Source organism: Leptodactylus fuscus, chromosome 3 (genome assembly GCF_031893055.1).
Source record: "Leptodactylus fuscus isolate aLepFus1 chromosome 3, aLepFus1.hap2, whole genome shotgun sequence".
In the NCBI taxonomy this organism is placed as follows: domain Eukaryota; kingdom Metazoa; phylum Chordata; class Amphibia; order Anura; family Leptodactylidae; genus Leptodactylus; species Leptodactylus fuscus.
The window spans coordinates 73101899-73121041 of record NC_134267.1 but is presented as its reverse complement, the minus strand read 5'-3'; the positions used below and the strand labels follow the sequence as shown (position 1 = coordinate 73121041).

Genomic DNA, 19143 nt, shown 5'->3' with positions numbered 1-19143 from the left:
GCCCCATTCAGATTGCCAGTTGAGTTTTGGAGAAAATCTGTGTGAATTTGTGAACTGCCCATAGAAGCAAATATGTGATGATAATAAAATTAATATTGCTGATCTAAACTCTGCTAGCGTTTGCAAAGTTGCCCAGAGGAATTAAATAACATGATTGCATACAGGGACCACCAATTCCAGACTGGATCTCGTCGGCTGGTTCATAATGATCCAGATTCAATCCAAATATTCCTAAAATGTTGGATTTGTCTCGAACTCGAAACATCACCTGTCAGCCTTCATTACCTTACAATTAAGGATGGATGAACTTTAACTCCTACGTACTGGTACAGCAGATTCCAGGTGTTTAAAGATGGCAGCCGCTCGAGAGTCATAGCCACCAGGTGTCTGCTGTTTTATACAGCAGACACCCGGCGCTAATGCTGGCGATCGGTGCCCATAGCTTTAACAGAGGTGCTACTTTACCGGTGCATGGGCACCATCATTTTGCTGGCACTCGAAGCATAGTGTCAACACTAGGAGATGTTTAACTATGAAGCTACAGTACATAAATATATACAGCAATGTGGGTTTACAGGCAAGACACTGAAGAGGACTTCAACACTTGTTTAACTGTTGCTTCTCGGGGCATACCTACTGTTACATGTATAACATAATAATAATAATAATAATAATAATAAAAAAACAGTGCAGTATTGGTATAAGTAAATTGTGCAGCTTCATAAAATTCTATGTTTTCTTTGGCTTGTACAGGTGAAATATGGTAAAACTGTGTTGTTTAAGTTGTGTAACAAAAACACATACAGTGATGATTTGTGAATAAATAAGGGTTTTATTTTTCAGACCTGCACCATGTACATGAGTAGAGATGAGCGAACAGTAAAATGTTCGATATTCGTTTCGAATAGCCGCTCAATATACGACTATTCGAACAAATGTCGATCCCTATTATAGTCTATGGGAGAAAATGCTTCGCTACAGGGGATCCCACCATTCGACTCAGGAGAGTCACCAAGTCCACTATCACACCCCAGGAAATGAGGCCAACACCCTGGAATGCAACTGGGACAGCAGGGGAAGCATGTCTGGGGGCATCAAGTACCTTTATTATGTCGGGATTCCTGTCAGTTTGCGATATGCCAGAGCTGACTTTTTCCCATAGGAATGCATTGACCAGCGTTGATTGGCCAGTGTACAGCATTCGGCCAATCAACGCTGGTTCTGCCTGAGGAGTCGGGGTCTAAAATCGGTCCACAGCAGTTTCCATTCTGTTCCGATTTTAGACTCCGCCTCCTCCGGCAGAACCAGCGTTGATTGGCCGAATGCTGTACACTGGCCAATCAACGCTGGTCAATGCATTCCTATGGCGAGATGAAGCAGAGCTAGCCGTGCGGTTAGCTCGGCTACTCCGGACACTGGAGATGAAGCAGAGCTCAGCTCTGCTACACCCAACCATCCCCCCTACTACTCCTCCTGTCACACACACAGCTCTGCACTACTGCCAAACATCTCACCATTCGTCTAAATTGGAGGTTATCTGTTTCCGGCTGCCAATTACTTTTCTGATTTTTTTTTCACTGCCTCCGTTGTCGTAGTTCCTGTCCCACCTCCCCTGCACAGTTATTGGTGCAAAAAAAAGCGCCAGGGAAGATGGGAGGGGATACGAATTTTTACTGCGTTTGCGGCCTTGTATTCGATTGTAATCTAATATCCCGAACGGCCTGATATTCGATCGAATCTGTATTCGATCGAACGGTGTTCGCTTATCTCTATACATGAGCTCTTTTGAACATAAGTAGCCCAATCTTTATTCAGTTATCCTGGCAAAAATTAAGGTTAACTTTGCTAATGCAAATTATTTATGAAAATGCAAGATTTATTTTTTTTTTCCTGTTGCAACTGTAGCATGAAAAAAGATACTGGAGTAGAGCTAAAAGACCAAGATACGAGGCAATGTCATCAAGATCTCAAAAAAAGTATTTCCTTAGATTCACTGGTATGTATAGTATTTTATATTGTAAATTTGTTGTTTTATGACATTGTTTTTTTTATAATTGTGCGGAATTCTGGTTTAATTTGCACAAAAAAACAGATCATGCTTTACTCCACAAATATCAATAGCTTTAGAAACTGCTGGTTTAGACAAAACATTTAATTTTATTTGCTGATAACAACTTTTTCTGTACATAATTCCACAAGATTATATTACGACAAGAACATATATAATTATAAAAAAAATATATATATTTTACCCCTTCCTGTCATAGCCATTTTTGGTTTTCAATTTTCCTTTTTGACTGCCCACTTTCCACCCACACTTAATTTTTTGTTTTTCCAGTCACATCCTCCGCTTCTCCCTTCAGAGAGTGTGCTGCTGTTGGTGCTGTACACTATCAACAACTCCCACTGCTGCTCTCTTCCCAGTGAAGGGAGCACTGTGCATACCCTGCGTGTTTTGTTGTAATTTGATTGGGACCGTATACTTTTTGTCTCCTTTGTCCTCCTGTCACTTACATGTGAGTCTCAGGCGTCATTCACATCTGCACGGTCTCCGCACAGAACATGCGGACAGAAAAGTAGCTCACAATCGACTTTCCTCTCCACATGACTAGTGCAGAGATGGTGCTGAAGGCACATGGACCCCATTATAATCTATGGGGTCCGTGTGCCTTCACTGCACATCGCTTGCCAATGCATTTGGTAGTCACATGGATGAGGCCTAGTTTACATCTGCGTCGGTAATACATTCCAGGGGGGTCCCCATGCGGACTCCCCCGAATGGATTACCAATGCAGATGTGAACGAGGCCTCATCCATTCACCAATCATCCGATCACTAATTACTATCACCTAGCTATCAGCTCATTGGTATTTCTTTCAGATTTTTTTCATCAGGTGTGCTTTAGGTCTTGAACCCAGAAAATTAAGTATGAAAAGTATAAAAACTTCATTATTTTCACTGGAACATTTTCACCTACTCAGCTTCAAAACATTTTTCTATCCATTGAGACCCATAAAACATCTAATGAAAATATAAATAAATATAAATAGAATGAAAACTAACAACCACTAGATGGAGCTATTACAATATCAATACAAAGCTAGATAACAAAGACTGTCAAAGGCATGGCTTTCTGTACCCTGAAAATGGTTTTCTTACATGCTGCAGAAATAACATTCATATGTACTAATTTTCAATTACTATAAACGACCAGGGCTTGAAACACAGCCACGTATCAAGCCCTGGTCTTTTGAAGCTTCTATTTCCCACAGGAGTGGTAAGTAACCATAATTGTATAAACCTGTGATAGTGTATTGCCTGTTTTGAGCACAATTACACAAGTTTAGTATCTATTATATTATAATACTGTACTGAATTATACTATATTGATACTCTAAACTACTACACAAGGAGCCTCCTTCTACACGGTTTAGTCTGCAAGATTTTCAGTTGCAAAAATGTCTACAGCAAACCTGCCATGTGTGAATATGTACAGTTCTATTATTGTCAATTATTATTGTTTGATACTATTTTCTATCTACTTTATAGGGGATACAGACGCTGGAAAACCAAACAGAATTCCAAGGTTTTTATCGTTGACCTTTAGTTATACATGTTATCACCTTTGATGTCATGTATATATTTATGTATTTATTCCATTATATTTTAATTTGCCTATATATGTTGCTTGAATCACTTATTTTAAGAGTGGAATGTTAAAGTACAAAATAGGGTTGAGGGGATATCGTCACTCCATAGGGAGAGAACCACCATTTAGGTGTGTGGAGTCTTATTAAGCCATGAGCGCTCCACTGCACATTCTCAGTCAGCGCCCTCTATTGGTGTGCATACTTGAGGCACTAGCATCCTAATTACATCATGGAAGTCAGATTTGCATATTCTTCCCAAGTACAAAATACTAAATGCAATACATCATTTAATTATCACTGTGTCGGGATAAAGTTGATATTTCTGTTTTTAAAATCAGTCCATCAGTTCCACTCCTGGGAGATTATATGTAAATTATCTCTTATTCATCAAGGAGGTAACCACTTGGTGAATGAGGACTAATTTACACATATAATTTTCATGGGCCATATCTTTTGAATGGATGCATTTTACAAATAGAAATGACAAATCAGGAGCTTGGTGGCAAACAGATCAAATGTGGCATTTAGTATTTTGTATGTGGTGGCTGATCCTCTAAAAACTGAAGTGACTGGCTGATCTAAAACTGATTCCTGCCATGTAATATACTAATATGTCAGTGGTGGAAACCCATTCATGTGAACTGACATAGTAATAACTCATTAAGATGGTGCTGGTTCAGAAACTGAGCTGGTGCCATCAGGAGAGGGTATCAGTTGTAACACACAGTTAACATGCTGCTCTACTGGCTGTACGAGGTAATACTACTACTACTACTACTACTACTACTACTACTACTACTACTACTACTACTACTACTACTACTACTACTACTACTACTACTAATAATAATAATAATAATAATACATTTTATTCATATAGCACCAACATATTCCGTGGCACTGTAGGGTTCAAGTACAGAAGGTAGAGTACAAAGAAATAGTCACTTCACACAATGGGACTGAGGGCATTGCACGCAAGAGCTTACAATCCATGAGGTAGAGGGTGTGACCCAAGAGGTGAAAGCTGTTGTGAGTTATCCTATCCTACTAATATTATAAATGTGAAAGTTTATGTGTTTGGATGTTTGTGTGTTTGGATGGTTGTTCCTCAAACACGCAAAAACTGCTGAACGGATTTGCATGAAATTTGCCACATACATAGATAGGAACCCCGATTAAAACTTAGGCTACTTTTTATCCCGGTAAATGACGTCACTACACGACCGCAGTGAAGGAATTTAGGTTCACACAACACTAAAGGACCTGTGATGATATCATCACAGGTCCTTGAGCCATTCTAGGATAAAATTATGCTAGCCAGTGGGTGGAGCTACACACTATTTTGTGGGCAGAGCTATATAGGATGAAGCTGTACAGTGTGAAAGCTGAAGAATATGGAGTCTCATGGAAGATCAGGAGACTACAGAACATGCAGGCTGTGTGTGGGCAAGAGGAGTCTATCGGGTCTAGAATTTCAGTCAGTACGAGGGGGAATGTGTTGTTCTGCTGCTAATGGGGGAGGGGGGAGAACTTTGGCACATTTCTGCAACATCCGTTCAGTCCTTTGTAACACAGAAGCTGCTCAGACAGTCACATAACAAAACCCCTGTAATCACAATTGCCCGATGTAGCAGAGCTTACACAGCGCTGTAGCACAGCTCAGTAGGCTCTCCATATGCAAACATGGACATACAGCTGGGTATCCTATGTATATGCAGCGATGTAGCAGGGCCGAGACACGAGAGCAGGCTGATCGAACTGTGGCCCATTTCAGCAACATCCATTCAGCCCTTTGTAACACAGAAGCTGCGATAACCAAACACCTGTAATCACAATTGCCCGATGTAGCAGAGTTTAGGCAGCGCTGTAGCACACCTCTAAAGGCTCTCCATATGCAAACATGTACATACAGCTGGGTATCCTATGCATATGCAGCAATGTAGCAGAGCCGAGACGCGGGAGCAGACCGTTCAGCCGTTTCCACCACAGAATCTGCTCAGACACTAACATAAGAACACCCCTATAATCCAAATGGTCAGATGTAGCAGAGCTTAGGCAGCACTGTAGCACAGCTAAGTACGCTGTTCATATGCAGAGATGTACATACAACTGAGTATGCTGTGCATATGCTGCCATGTTGCAGAGCTGAGACGTGGGAGCAGGCGGATCATCCACAACAGCAATTGGCTAAATATAAGCGGCTTAGTGCCAACACCAACAGCAGACAAAGTTGAGGGCAGATGCTAGTAATGAATATGTTGGGAAAGATGTCACCATCTCACTATGCCCACATTCGCAGCAGGGCGGATAAAGGGGGAATTATAGTGCAAAATTGCTGCAAGAAACGGATTGTGCTAAATGTGCACCACACTATCTTCCCTCTACACAGGAAAACTGGAGGAATTGATAAATTTACCACCCCTATGTTTTTAGATTACCCATTAAAACTTTTAATTGAATACAATTTTCATTCATTGTATTTTTTTGTTTGAAAGAAATTATTCTAGATTGTTTTCTTTCATGCCAAAGAGTTCTTTTCATAGTAAGGTAACATTTGCATTTCAAGGGAATAGGACAAAGCTGCAATACCCTTCCTAAACGCAGGAGCCGGCCTGTTCTGGTAACAGCCGGAAACCTACTGAAGGCTGCAATAGTAATGTACAGAATCTCCCATAGACTGCAATACACTTGGGACTTGCAATCAAATAATAAAATAGTTAAAAAAGGGCTAATAAAATAGTTAAAAAAAGTTTAAAAAATAAATAAATAAATATATATATATATATATATATATATATATATATACACCTCCTTTCCCTAGAATACATATAAAAGTAGAAAACTACTGTAATATACATTAGGTATCCCTGTGTCCGAATATTTTTCCTGTATGATGAATGTCAAAATCAAAAGTGCCAAACCGACGTTTTTTTCCCACTGTTTCGCCTCTGATTTAAATAAAAGATGATCTAACCAATAGACATTCCCCAAAATGGTATAACTACGTTAAATCTACCATAGACATCATGTGGTAGTCAGTTATCTGTGTTTAACTATGTCAGTCTAGTCTAGTCTCACCATTGTGAGCAGACAGTGTAGTATTTGGATATTTCCTAGCAATTCAAAGTCCCCTGATGAGTGGCGCAAGACGGTGCCAGGAAACGCGTAGGGACTAGGGATCTATATATGTATTATACCAGGGACATATAGGGGCAGCTGTGGACTGCCCTTGTCAGGGCGGGAGTTATTTGAGCTCTGAGGGCTAACTTGAGGTGGTATTATAGGCAAAAAATCCTTTGCTGGACCCCTGACCCTATCAGATTCTCCCACCTGCGAGACAACCCTGGTAAGACCGTTTCAAATTACTTTATATGATAGACGGCTCTTGACTCTGCTACATTGGTGAGAATTGAACGGTGTATCTTTTGAGTCTATTGTATTTGTGACTACTCATGAATATGGTCTTAATATGAGGACCTTGTTGAAGGGACCTTTTTAAACAATATAGATAAATGTTATGTTTTAAATATTTGCATCAGTGCTTTTGCTTATGTACAGTCCTATGAAAAAGTTTGGGCACCCCTATTAATCTTAATCATTTTTAGTTCTAAATATTTTGGTGTTTGCAGCAGCCATTTCAGTTTGATATATCTAATAACTGATGGACACAGTAATATTTCAGGATTGAAATGAGGTTTATTGTACTAACAAAAAATGTGCAATATGCATTAAACCAAAATTTGACCAGTGCAAAAGTATGGGCAGCTCAACAGAAAAGTGACATTAATATTTAGTAGATCCTCCTTTTGCAAAGATAACAGCCTCTAGTCGCTTCCTGTAGCTTTTAATCAGTTCCTGGATCCTGGATGAAGGTATTTTGGACCATTCCTCTTTACAAAACAATTCAAGTTCAGTTAAGTTTGATGGTCGCCAAGCATGGACAGCCCGCTTCAAATCATCCCACAGATGTTCAATGATATTCAGGTCTGGGGACTGGGATGGCCATTCCAGAATATTGTAATTATTCCTCTGCATGAATGCCTGAGTCGATTTGGAGCGGTGTTTTGGATCATTGTCTTGCTGAAATATCCATCCCCGGTGTAACTTCAACTTCGTCACTGATTCTTGAACATTATTCTCAAGAATCTGATACTGAGTGGAATCCATGCGACCCTCAGCTTTAACAAGATTCCCGGTGCCGGCATTGGCCACACAGCCCCAAAGCATGATGGAACCTCCACCAAATTTTACAGTGGGTAGCAAGTGTTTTTCTTGGAATGCTGGTTTTTTGGACGCCATGCATAACTCCTTTTTGTATGACCAAACAACTCAATCTTTGTTTCATCAGTCCACAGGACCTTCTTCCAAAATGAATCTAGCTTGTCCAAAGGTGCTTTTGCACACTTCAGGCGACTCTGTTTGTGGCGTGCTTGCAGAAACGGCTTCTTTCGCATCACTCTCCCATACAGCTTCTCCTTGTGCAAAGTGCGCTGTGTTGTTGACCGATGCACAATGACACAATCTGCAGCAAGATGATGCTGCAGCTCTTTGGAGGTGGTCTGTGGATTGTCCTTGACTGTTCTCACCATTCTTCTTCTCTGCCTTTCTGATATTTTTCTTGGCCTGCCACTTCTATGCTTAACAAGAACTGTCCCTGTGGTCTTCCATTTCCTTACTATGTTCCTCACAGTGGAAACTGACAGGTTAAATCTCTGAGACAACTTTTTGTATCCTTCCCCTGAACAACTATGTTGAACAATCTTTGTTTTCAGATCATTTGAGAGCGGGCTGTCCATGTTCGGCGACCATCAAACTTAACTGAACTTGAATTGTTTTGTAAAGAGGAATGGTCCAAACTACCTTCATCCAGGATCCAGGAACTGATTAAAAGCTACAGGAAGCGACTAGAGGCAAAAGGAGGATCTACTAAATATTAATGTCACTTTTCTGTTGAGGTGCCCATATTTTTACACTGGTCAAATTTTGTTTTAATGCATATTGCACATTTTCTGTTAGTACAATAAACCTCATTTCAATCCTGAAATATTACTGTGTCCATCAGTTATTAGATATATCAAACTGAAATGGCTGCTGCAAACACCAAAATATTTAGAACTAAAAATGATTAAGATTAATAAGGGTGCCCAAACTTTTTCATAGGACTGTATACTATAATCTGTTGCAGTTAGTGTGCTATTTTAAGATCTGATAAGCACATTATAGCTCCAATTTTGCTTTATTTACGTTAAATATGGCCCTGCCCTGTAGTTTACATTACAACCCATTCAAATGTATAGATTGTAAAGCAGACTGCCGGCTGTCACCTGTCCAGTTTCTCTGGGGATTAGGACGGAAACCCCGGGGTAGACAGTGGCAGTAGTGAGAATCCTCCTTTACAGAAAAGATGGTTCAGGCCTGGAAAGCAAATAAAAAAGCATTAAAGAGTATGCTAAGGCGTAAGCGTGCATTAAGAAGAGGTACCCACAGAAGAGGGGTAGTCTTATACGGCAAGTATATCCCAAACTCAATATTTAAATGGAAAAGTTGTGGGTAGGGTTGAGCCTTTTTAAAGGCTATTCACGCATATGTGGGGCTCTATCAGCATGATTTTGCTGATAGAGCCCCTTTAAGGGTGCATTCACACTGAGTAAACGCTAGCTTATTTTGTAGAGTAAAATTACACTTGTAAATTTTGCTATCCCATTGACTTCAATGATATTTTTTTACAAGTGTAAAAATATGCCTGTAAAAAATACACCTGTAAAAAATACGCCTGTAAAAATACGCCTGTAAAATGTCATTGAAGTCAATGGGATAGCAAAATTTACAAGTGTAATTTTACTCTACAAAATAAGCTAGCGTTTACTCAGTGTGAATGCACCCTAAGGTAGATGGTCTGAGCATGTCTAGACCTATTTGCTCACATTTCTTTTCCTGTGTTAATACCAGCTGAGCCTGTGGTTATTAAGCCTATTGGTATCCATTCTAAATTTACAGAGAATCTCATAAACTTGCATTTGAATAACCAAAGTGGAATAAATTTAAACCTGAACAACTGAACAACTTTATTATGAGTTTTGTGAGTGCCATTCATGACTGCATGCTGCATGTCTATATTTGGCATCTTTATTACTGTCATGAGATATTTACAGCTCTGCACAAATGCAATGGAAAAAAAGTACAGCTCTGCAAAAAAGTAAGAGACCACTGCAAAATTTTCAGTTTCTCTGATTTTTCTCTTCATTGGTATATTTTTGAGTAAACTTTACATTGTTCTTTTATAGAGATGAGCGAACAGTGTTCTATCGAACACATGTTCGATCGGATATCAGGGTGTTCGCCATGTTCGAATCGAATCGAACACCGCGTGGTAAAGTGCGCCAAAATTCGATTCCCCTCCCACCTTCCCTGGCGCCTTTTTTGCACCAATAACAGCGCAGGGGAGGTGGGATAGGAACTACGACACTGGGGGCATTGAAAAAAATTGGAAAAAGTCATTGGCTGCCGAAATCAGGTGACCTCCATTTTAGACGAATAGTGGATTTCAAATCCGGGTCATATGAGAATGTGAACTTTGTGACTATGAGACAGGGATAGCTGTACAGGCAGGGATAGCTAGGGATAACCTTTATTTAGGGGGGAATGTTATTAAAAATAACTTTTTGGGGCTCTATCGGGTGTGTAATTGTGATTTTTGTGAGATAAACTTTTTCCCATAGGGATGCATTGGCCAGCGCTGATTGGCCGAATTCCGTACTCTGGCCAATCAGTGCTGGCCAATGCATTCTATTAGCTTGATGAAGCAGAGTGTGCACAAGGGTTCAAGCGCACCCTCGGCTCTGATGTAGCAGAGCTGAGGCTGCACAAGGGTTCAAGCGCACCCTCAGCTCTGATGTAGGAGAGCCGAGGGTGCACTTGAACCCTTGTGCACCCTCGGTTCTGCTACATCAGAGCCGAGGGTGCGCTTGAACCCTTGTGCACACTCTGCTTCATCAAGCTAATAGAATGCATTGGCCAGCGCTGATTGGCCAGAGTACGGAATTCGGCTAATCAGCGCTGGCTCTGCTGGAGGAGGCGGAGTCTAAGATCGCTCCACACCAGTCTCCATTCAGGTCCGACCTTAGACTCCGCCTCCTCCAGCAGAGCCAGCGCTGATTGGCCGAATTCCGTACTCTGGCCAATCAGCACTGGCTAATGCATTGTATTGGCGTGATGAAGCAGTGCTGAATGTGTGTGCTTAGCACACACATTCAGCTCTACTTCATCGGGCTAATAGAATGCATTGGCCAGCGCTGATTGGCCAGAGTACGGAATTCGGCCAATCAGCGCTGGCTCTGCTGGAGGAGGCGGAGTCTAAGATCGCTCCACACCAGTCTCCATTCAGGTCCGACCTTAGACTCCGCCTCCTCCAGCAGAGCCAGCGCTGATTGGCCGAATTCCGTACTCTGGCCAATCAGCACTGGCTAATGCATTGTATTGGCGTGATGAAGCAGTGCTGAATGTGTGTGCTTAACACACACATTCAGCTCTACTTCATCGGGCTAATAGAATGCATTGGCCAATCAGCGCTGGCCAATGCATTCTATTAGCGTGAACTGAGTTTGCACAGGGGTTCTAGTGCACCCTCGGCTCTGCTACATCAGATTGCTACATCTGATGTAGCAGTGCCGAGTGTGCATCAGATGTGTAGTTGAGAAAAACTGACTCAGCACTGCTAAGTCTCTGCATTCGCATAGGAATGCATTGGCCAGCCTTCGGCCAATCAGCGCTGGCTCTGCCGGAGGAGGCGGAGTGTCTAAGGTCGGACCTGAATGGAGACTGGTGTGGAGCGATCTTAGACTCCGCCTCCTCCAGCAGAGCCAGCGCTGATTGGTCGAGTTCCGTACTCTGGCCAATCAGCACTGGCCAATGCATTTCTATGGGGAAAAGTTAGCTTGCGAAAATCGCAAACTGACAGGGATTTCCATGAAATAAAGTGACTTTTATGCCCCCAGACATGCTTCCCCTGCTGTCCCAGTGTCATTCCAGGGTGTTGGTATCATTTCCTGGGGTGTCATAGTGGACTTGGTGACCCTCCAGACACGAATTTGGGTTTCCCCCTTAACGAGTTTATGTTCCCCATAGACTATAATGGGGTTCGAAACCCATTCGAACACTCGAACAGTGAGCGGCTGTTCGAATCGAATTTCGAACCTCGAACATTTTAGTGTTCGCTCATCTCTATTCTTTTATTTTATAAAACTACTGACAACAGGTCTCCGAAATTCAAAGCAAAAAAAATTGTATTTTTTGCAGCAATTAAGAAATCATCAAAATAATAAACAAAAGCAGTGCTGTCAGACCTCAAATAATGCAAAGAAAATAAGTTTAAATTCATTTATTAACAACAATTCTAATGTTTTAACTCAGGAATTCAGAAATCAATATTTGTTGGAATAACCATGATTTTTAATCCCAGCTTTCATGCATCTTGGCTGGCTTTCCACCAGTCTGTCACACTGCTTTTGGGTGACCTTATGCCACAAAAATGTAAGCAGTTTTTATTTGATGGCTTGTGACTATCCATCATTCCTCTTGATTACATTCCAAAGGTTTTCAATGGGGTTCAGGTCTGGAGATTGGGTTGATGTGCACACACATGGTTAGAGCCATGGATTTTGTGAACTCAGCTGGTGATGTAAGATATAAAATTAAATCCAATATCAATTGCAACACTGCAGCTGTCGTATCATGCTACTTGCCCTTGTGGCATGATATATGTTGGTATGACCACAAGACCCCTAAAGACACGCATCTCTGAACACGTCAGTAAGGTTAGAGCTGATGCTTCTGTGACAAATTTCAAGAGCCTACAACTGATTCCACGACATTTTAAGGAAAATCATAATTGTAATCCAACCAACCTTCGAATAAAGAGTATTGACCAAATGCTCTTGAGGTCACATGGTGACGACATAAAAAAGGCTCTACTCCATAAAGAGACTAGATGGATTATGGCTCTTAATAAGGTTTCCCCACATGGATTAAATGTGGCGGTTAATTTCTCTAATCTTTTAGGGTTCCTTCTTTTTCTTTTATTATTTTATTTTAGCATCAGCAGTGGTGTGCCCTTTTTGTGTGTTTTGTCATATTCATTTTGTGTTGTTTTTTGTATTAGTGGTATTTTTTGTTGGTGCGGTTAATATTGTGATGACTATCCTTTTGGGTATGAGGCTGGAGAACTTATATATATGAAGATTTTATGAGATGTCTTAGCGGATTGACCCAGTGGATGAGTTTTTGTGGACAATTTTTTTTTCTTCACTTCAGTAAATATAGATGTTATTATTTTTACTGTCTTAATTGAGCCCAGAGGTAATCATTGTTTCTCCTCCCACTTATTTTATTGTCACTTATCACCTTATTATATTATAAATTTGAGTGTTTCTCCTTTTTATCACTATTTTTCATGTTTATTTATTTAAAATTTTTTCATAAGTATTTTTATTTATAATTATATGTATATATACTTATTTTTCACATTATTATCTTATTATGGTATTAACTGTGTCTTTATGACATTTATACTATTTTCTCTCACTGTTCACAGAGCTGTATTAAATATGTATGCTGTACACCTTATTAATTTGGTACACAGTCCACAGATCCTACAGTCTTTTCCACTGTTTAGCGATCACTTTATTTGTTAGCATCTCTACTAGTATACACTCTGAGATACTGTATGAGTTCCCTGTCATCCCTACCAGCGGCAAAACTGGGGTATTTTCTGCCCCTGTGTGCTGGTAGGACAGGCGGATTAGCCAGTATCAATTTCGCATGGCTAGAATCCCTTAAAAGGACACAGCTTCGTCCTCCAAAACGTGTTTTTTTCTGTCCTGTGTGGACCAGGACAGGTGGGGAGGATGTTCTGTCCTCCTAAGGGATCAGGACCACTTACCTAATCCAGGTGATCTTTCCTTTAAGAAGATCTGTCCCTTCAGCTTCCTCCATTCTGTAAGCTGGTGCCTGTAATAAGAAGACCTGGGGCAAGTTGATTTACTCTAGGACTCACTACGTTCCAGTTTGGAGGCAGGGAAGAGCGGTGCTGCTGCCAAGCCTCCATTTGCCTGGGCATCCTTAGGGCTGACTGAGCAAACGCCGGCATGTGGAACCTTTGGAACCCTCGCAAAGGGGGCCTTGGAAAAGGTCCCTTCTTCAGAAGTAGGCCGGGGAATCTATTCGCCAGTTTTTCTTGTCCCAAAATCTACAGGAGGCTGGTGCATGATAATAGATCTGAGGTACCTCAATCTCCACATCAAACAGAAACTCTCAGGATGGAGTCCATAGACTCAGTCATGACATTTCTTCAGCAGGAAGAAGCTATGGCTACTTTGGACCTAAAAGACGCCTATCTTCATATTCCCATCTAACAGCCGCACAGAAAGTATCTTCAGATCTCCGTATTCATATCCGGTCACAGGGAGCACATAATGTTAACTTAATTCCGCATCGGGAAATCAACAGCCCCCTACGTCTTCACCAAGGCCATCGCTCCAGTTGCCGCTGTACTCAGACTGCCCAAGGAGAGCGAGGATAGAGACCGCCGCGCAATTTCTTCTGTGGGCCCGCCGTGTTAGAATACGTACCGATATGCAAGTCTTAGGCCTGATGTCATTCTCAGCCAAGGTGGTTCATTGGGCTTTATGGCATTTGCGTCCCCTCCAGAAGGAAGTGTTGAGTGCCTGGAACAAGTCACCATGGAGATTGCACAAGAAGATCTGCCTTTCTCTCAGTACCAGTCTTTCCCTCAGATGGTGGAGACACCTGAAAGACGGAAGGTCCTCGGTTAAACCTCATTGGACCCTGTTGACAACAGATGCATCCCATACGGGATGGGGAGCCCATCTAGACGACAGGATTATCCAAGGTCGTTGGAGGTATCCGGAGGAAGGAACATCCAATCTGAAAGAGCTAAGAGCGGTTTACCTGGCACTATGTCACTTCGCCCCCTTTCTCAAAGGGAAAGCAGTGAAGGCGCGCTCAGACAATATGACCACCATGATATACCTCAACAAACAAGGCGGCACCTTCAGCCCTACTGAAAGAGGCGAACCTTATCTTTGCGTGGGCAGAAAAGAACCTGTCCCATTTATCCGTTGTTCACATCAAGGGCTCCCTGAACATAGTAGCGGATCAGTTGAGTCAGGGTATTATCGTATCAGGAGAATGGTCTCTCAATCAAGATGTATTTCAACAGATCGTCCAGAGAGGAGGTCTCCTGGAGGTCGATCTTATGGCAACCCAACTCAACACCAAGGAAGGGACCTTCTGCTCTCTGTACCAGAAGGACAATCCCATGGCAGTGGATGCCCTGTCCATCCCATGGAGGTTCAGGCAGATATACATCTTCCCTCCAATTCCTATCATACCAAGGGTATTGATGAAAATAAGACAGGACCAAGTCTCGGGAATCGCCATAATCCTGTTCTGGCCAAAAAGGACTTGGTTTGCCCAGCTCATGTGGATGAGTCAAGGCGTGTATTGGAGGCTCCCCCCCCCCCTCCCAGATCTGGTGACCCAAGGACAGCTGAGATGCCAGGATCTGAGGAGACTGAACCTGACTGCCTGGAGGTTAACCAGTCCCTATTAAGGAATAGAGGACTGTCCCGGAACATCCTGAAGACCCTTGCTAGCGCCAGAGCTGAATCTACAAACCGGAGCTAACGCAGGATCTGTAACATATTTAATGCCTGGTGTCTTGAACATGAGGTGGACTCCTCTGATCCCCCAGTGAGGGCGATCCTGGACTTTCTTCAGGATGGTCTAGACAAAGGGATAGCCTCCTCCACCTTGAAGGTACATGTTGCCGCTTTGTCTGCCTATCTGGGGAGGTGTTTGTCTCAGGATCCTTTGGTGAGCACCTTTATTAAAAAGGCAACTAGGCTGAGACCAGCAGTTACTGCTCCCGTCCACCAATGGGACCTTACCTCGGTCCTATCAGCACTTTGCATTGCTCCCTTTGAGCCTCTGGAAGAGGTGAACTTTACATTTTTGACTTATAAAATCGCATTTCTCCTCGTGATAACATCTGCAAAGAGAGTGAGTGAGCTCCAGGCACTCTCCTCAGAACCGCCGTACACCGCGGTCTTCGAGGATCGGGTGCAACTCCGTTTCCTCCCAGGGTTTAGGCCCAAAGTGCCTTCAAGTACGAACATGAACCAACTTATTTGCTTATCTGTTTTTTACCCATCGCCCTCCTCTCCGGAAGAGGAAAGATTTCACACCTTGGATGTGGGCAGGTGTCTTCAAATTTATTTGCAGTGCACTCACTCCTTCAGAAAGTCAGAAAACCTTCTGATTAACAAATGTTAGGGGCAATCAGCCCTGGAAATGTTGTCGTAGGCCAAATTGATGAAGTAATCACAAGTACTTGTAGAACAGACAGATAGACACTCAAGTATCGTAATCAGAATGTTCCAAAGTTTATTACATATTACTTAGCTTTTATAGAGAAATAATGGCTGTATGCTAATTTAGGCATAACAAACTACATCATATAGAAATATGAATTATGATTGGTCAAAGTACAAAATGGACGTTTACAAACTATGAATACGTGTATAAACAATACATGAGTTAACACATGGCTGTCCATGTCATCCATTTTAGTGTTTAATTATGTTAGCACAATCTGATGAAATGGATGCTATGACCTTCCAGGTTTCATGCTAATGGATGACAGACAAAACAAGAGATTAAAACTAACTTCATATCTTGTGAACTTTATGAGTCTTGTTATGGGCATCACGTATTGCAATGTACAAATATGGTAACTTACATACGCCAGCATGTAGTATAGAGGGGCAGGAAAAACTGGTTTAACTAGATATATTCTAATACGCACATAGACACAAAGATCAGCACATTTATTCAAAATATAAGCCTCAGGGTTACTGGAGAAGCATCTTATCTGTTACTTCTGGCTATACGCTCAGTGGTTAGCTTACTTTTCTCTATTTTTCTAAGTTACAGTTTAGGAACTGGAATTAACCCCTCACACTACCTTGGTAGCTGGAAAGGCTTCAAAAGCGTCCATAGCACGCTGGGCAAGAGAAGCCATAAAAGCTTCATTTACAGCCCTAGGGTTACCACCTCCTGCCCTTCTCTGGGCTCACTCAACCAGGGCTTCCTGGGCGGAGAATAGGGCGCTATCTCTAGAGCACATATGCGCAGCTGCTTCCTGGTCTTCAAAGACCACGTTCATAAACCATTACTGTCTAAGCTCGCGCTGTACCAAATCCACGACTTTTGGGCAAGCCATTTTAAGCTCAGTATGCAGTTAACTACCGCCCTGAAGGGATTACTTGGTATCTCCCCAGTTGTGTCGCTGGTAGGGACGACAGGGAACAAGTGATAATCTTGTTTCCCTTAGTCCTAACAGCGGCACAAGACTTCCCACCCTATATTAAAAGAAAAAAGCAAAACCAACAAACAAAACCCCCCCAACAGAAGTGGGTTTGCTTAATTTTGTATATGTTACCTTATATCACTCTGGTATGTACACGTTTTGGGGGAGGAAGCTGTGTCATTTTAAGGGATCCTAGCCATGTGAAATTGATACTGGCTAATTAAAAATTCACCTGTCCTACCAGCACACAGGGGCAGAAAATACCCCAGTTGTGCCGCTGTTAGGACTAAGGGAAACAAGATTATCTTCATAATCGCTTGTTCTCCATGCTCCTGTGCTGACATCATGCGCATGTTCACTATGCGCTAGCTATGTGGGACCCGGCCTGTGCAAATGAAGTCACATGACCGACACATCGATTATGTGGTCGGTGTGTGCGTAGACTGGTGGAAAGCACACCAAGACGCATGAAAGCTGGGATTAAAAATCATGGTTACCCCCTACCTACGTTAGGTCTTGGGAGTCCGATTTGGGATCTGGCGAGGAGATTAAGCCATTCTGGCTATACGAAAAGGTTGCTGGCCACTCTCTGACCCCTTCCCCAAAAGTGGCTGTCCTCTCCCTCATCCCCGGCAAGATTTCCAGGGTTAAGGACGACATCCTGCGCCACTTCCTCACAGCTGCCAATACGGTTATCCCCCGCCACTGGCGTAGCTCCATCCCTCTCTCCCTTTTGGAGTGGTTACAAGAGTTTCTTCTTTTCCGCAGAATGGAGTTCCTGGCGGCGGGGGATTCACCTGATGCTTCCAAATTTAAAGCCCTCTTATTTTCCCTTTCCCTGTGCATGTAATTTGTCCTGTCCATTCCACCTTCCTTCTGTTTCTAGTGTGTGTGTCTTGTTTGGTCTACCCCCTTGTTTTTCTTCTTGAGACTTTTCTATTTTGACCCATGCTCTACCTGATTGGGTCTTGCCCCCGTCCTTTGCCTTTTACTTTGGCCCTGCAGGGCCACACTGTTTGTTCATGGGACTTGTTATCCCCTTCTCTCTTATATTATTTTACTTGTTGTTTTTTTCATGTTGCTAAAATTCTTAATAAAAATTGATTACACCTAAAATCATGGTTAGTCCAGCAAATATTGATTTCTGAACTCTTCCTGAATTAAAACATTAGTATTGTTGTTTCTAAATGAATATGAACTTGTTTTCTTTGCATTATTTGAGGTCTGACAGCACTGCTTTTTTTTCATTTTGACAATCTATCATTTGCTGCAAATAAATACAATTTTTTTGGCTTTGAATTTCGGAGACATGTTGTCAGTAGTTTATATAATAAAAGAACAATGTACATTTTACTCCAAAATATACCAATGAAGAGAAAAATCAGAGACACTGAAAATTTTGCAGTGGTCTCTTAATTTTTTCCAGAGCTGTACTTTTTTCTATTGCATTTGTACAGTGGGAAAAATGCAACAGGAGTTACAAAAAAGACCCTGCAAGCATGTAGTTTTTCTTCACTTACTGTATATACTCGAGTATAAGCAGAGTTTTTCAGCACAGTTTTTGTGCTGAAAAAGTGCTCCTCGGCTTATACTAGAGTCATTACGGTAATTTTCTGCTAGCAGGCCAGGAACGCAGACCCCGCCCCCCCACTGCTCCATCACACGCTGGGTGACGTGGCCATGTAAGCTCAGGCATGCACCCGGTGTGTGTCTGCTTCCTGGCGTGCAAGCAGAAGTACCGTAAGTACATCTGCAGTTTGAAATGTACAGCATAGCCATGCTGTATGCCTGGTCCGGTCTGTAAGGCCCGGTTCACACATGCTGATGTGTTCCGTCCTTAAGGAGTCCGCATGAGGACCCTCCCGGACGGAATACAAGCGCAACTGCAAACGCTTTGCAGTTCAAGCACACGGGCCCCATAGACTATAATGGGTTCCATGGGTTTGCCCTCACACTGCCCTCATGAACGATTGGAACACATCAGCATGTATGAACCGGGCATAAGTGTAATGGCGCCGCTGCAGAATGGTCACCATAGAAACCAGCACCGCTGCTGTAAATGCCGGAGCTTCTTCAGCATCTCTGCAGTAAGAGTTACAGCGGAGG

The 19143-nt window shown here is 42.3% G+C and overlaps 1 protein-coding gene across 2 annotated transcripts in view; it reads left to right on the top strand.

Annotated features, from left to right (window-relative positions):
- The window catches only part of PCNX2 (pecanex 2), a 383347-nt gene that overhangs the window by 72409 nt on the left and 291795 nt on the right, over window positions 1-19143 (top strand). Inside the window, exons 3-4 of one of the 2 annotated variants that reach the window (XM_075267754.1) lie at window positions 1900-1996; window positions 3550-3586. In XM_075267754.1, the coding sequence (XP_075123855.1) occupies window positions 1900-1996; window positions 3550-3586 (134 nt within the window). The remainder of the gene's footprint in view (window positions 1-1899; window positions 1997-3549; window positions 3587-19143) is intronic. The other variant, XM_075267755.1, reaches the window with a different exon arrangement.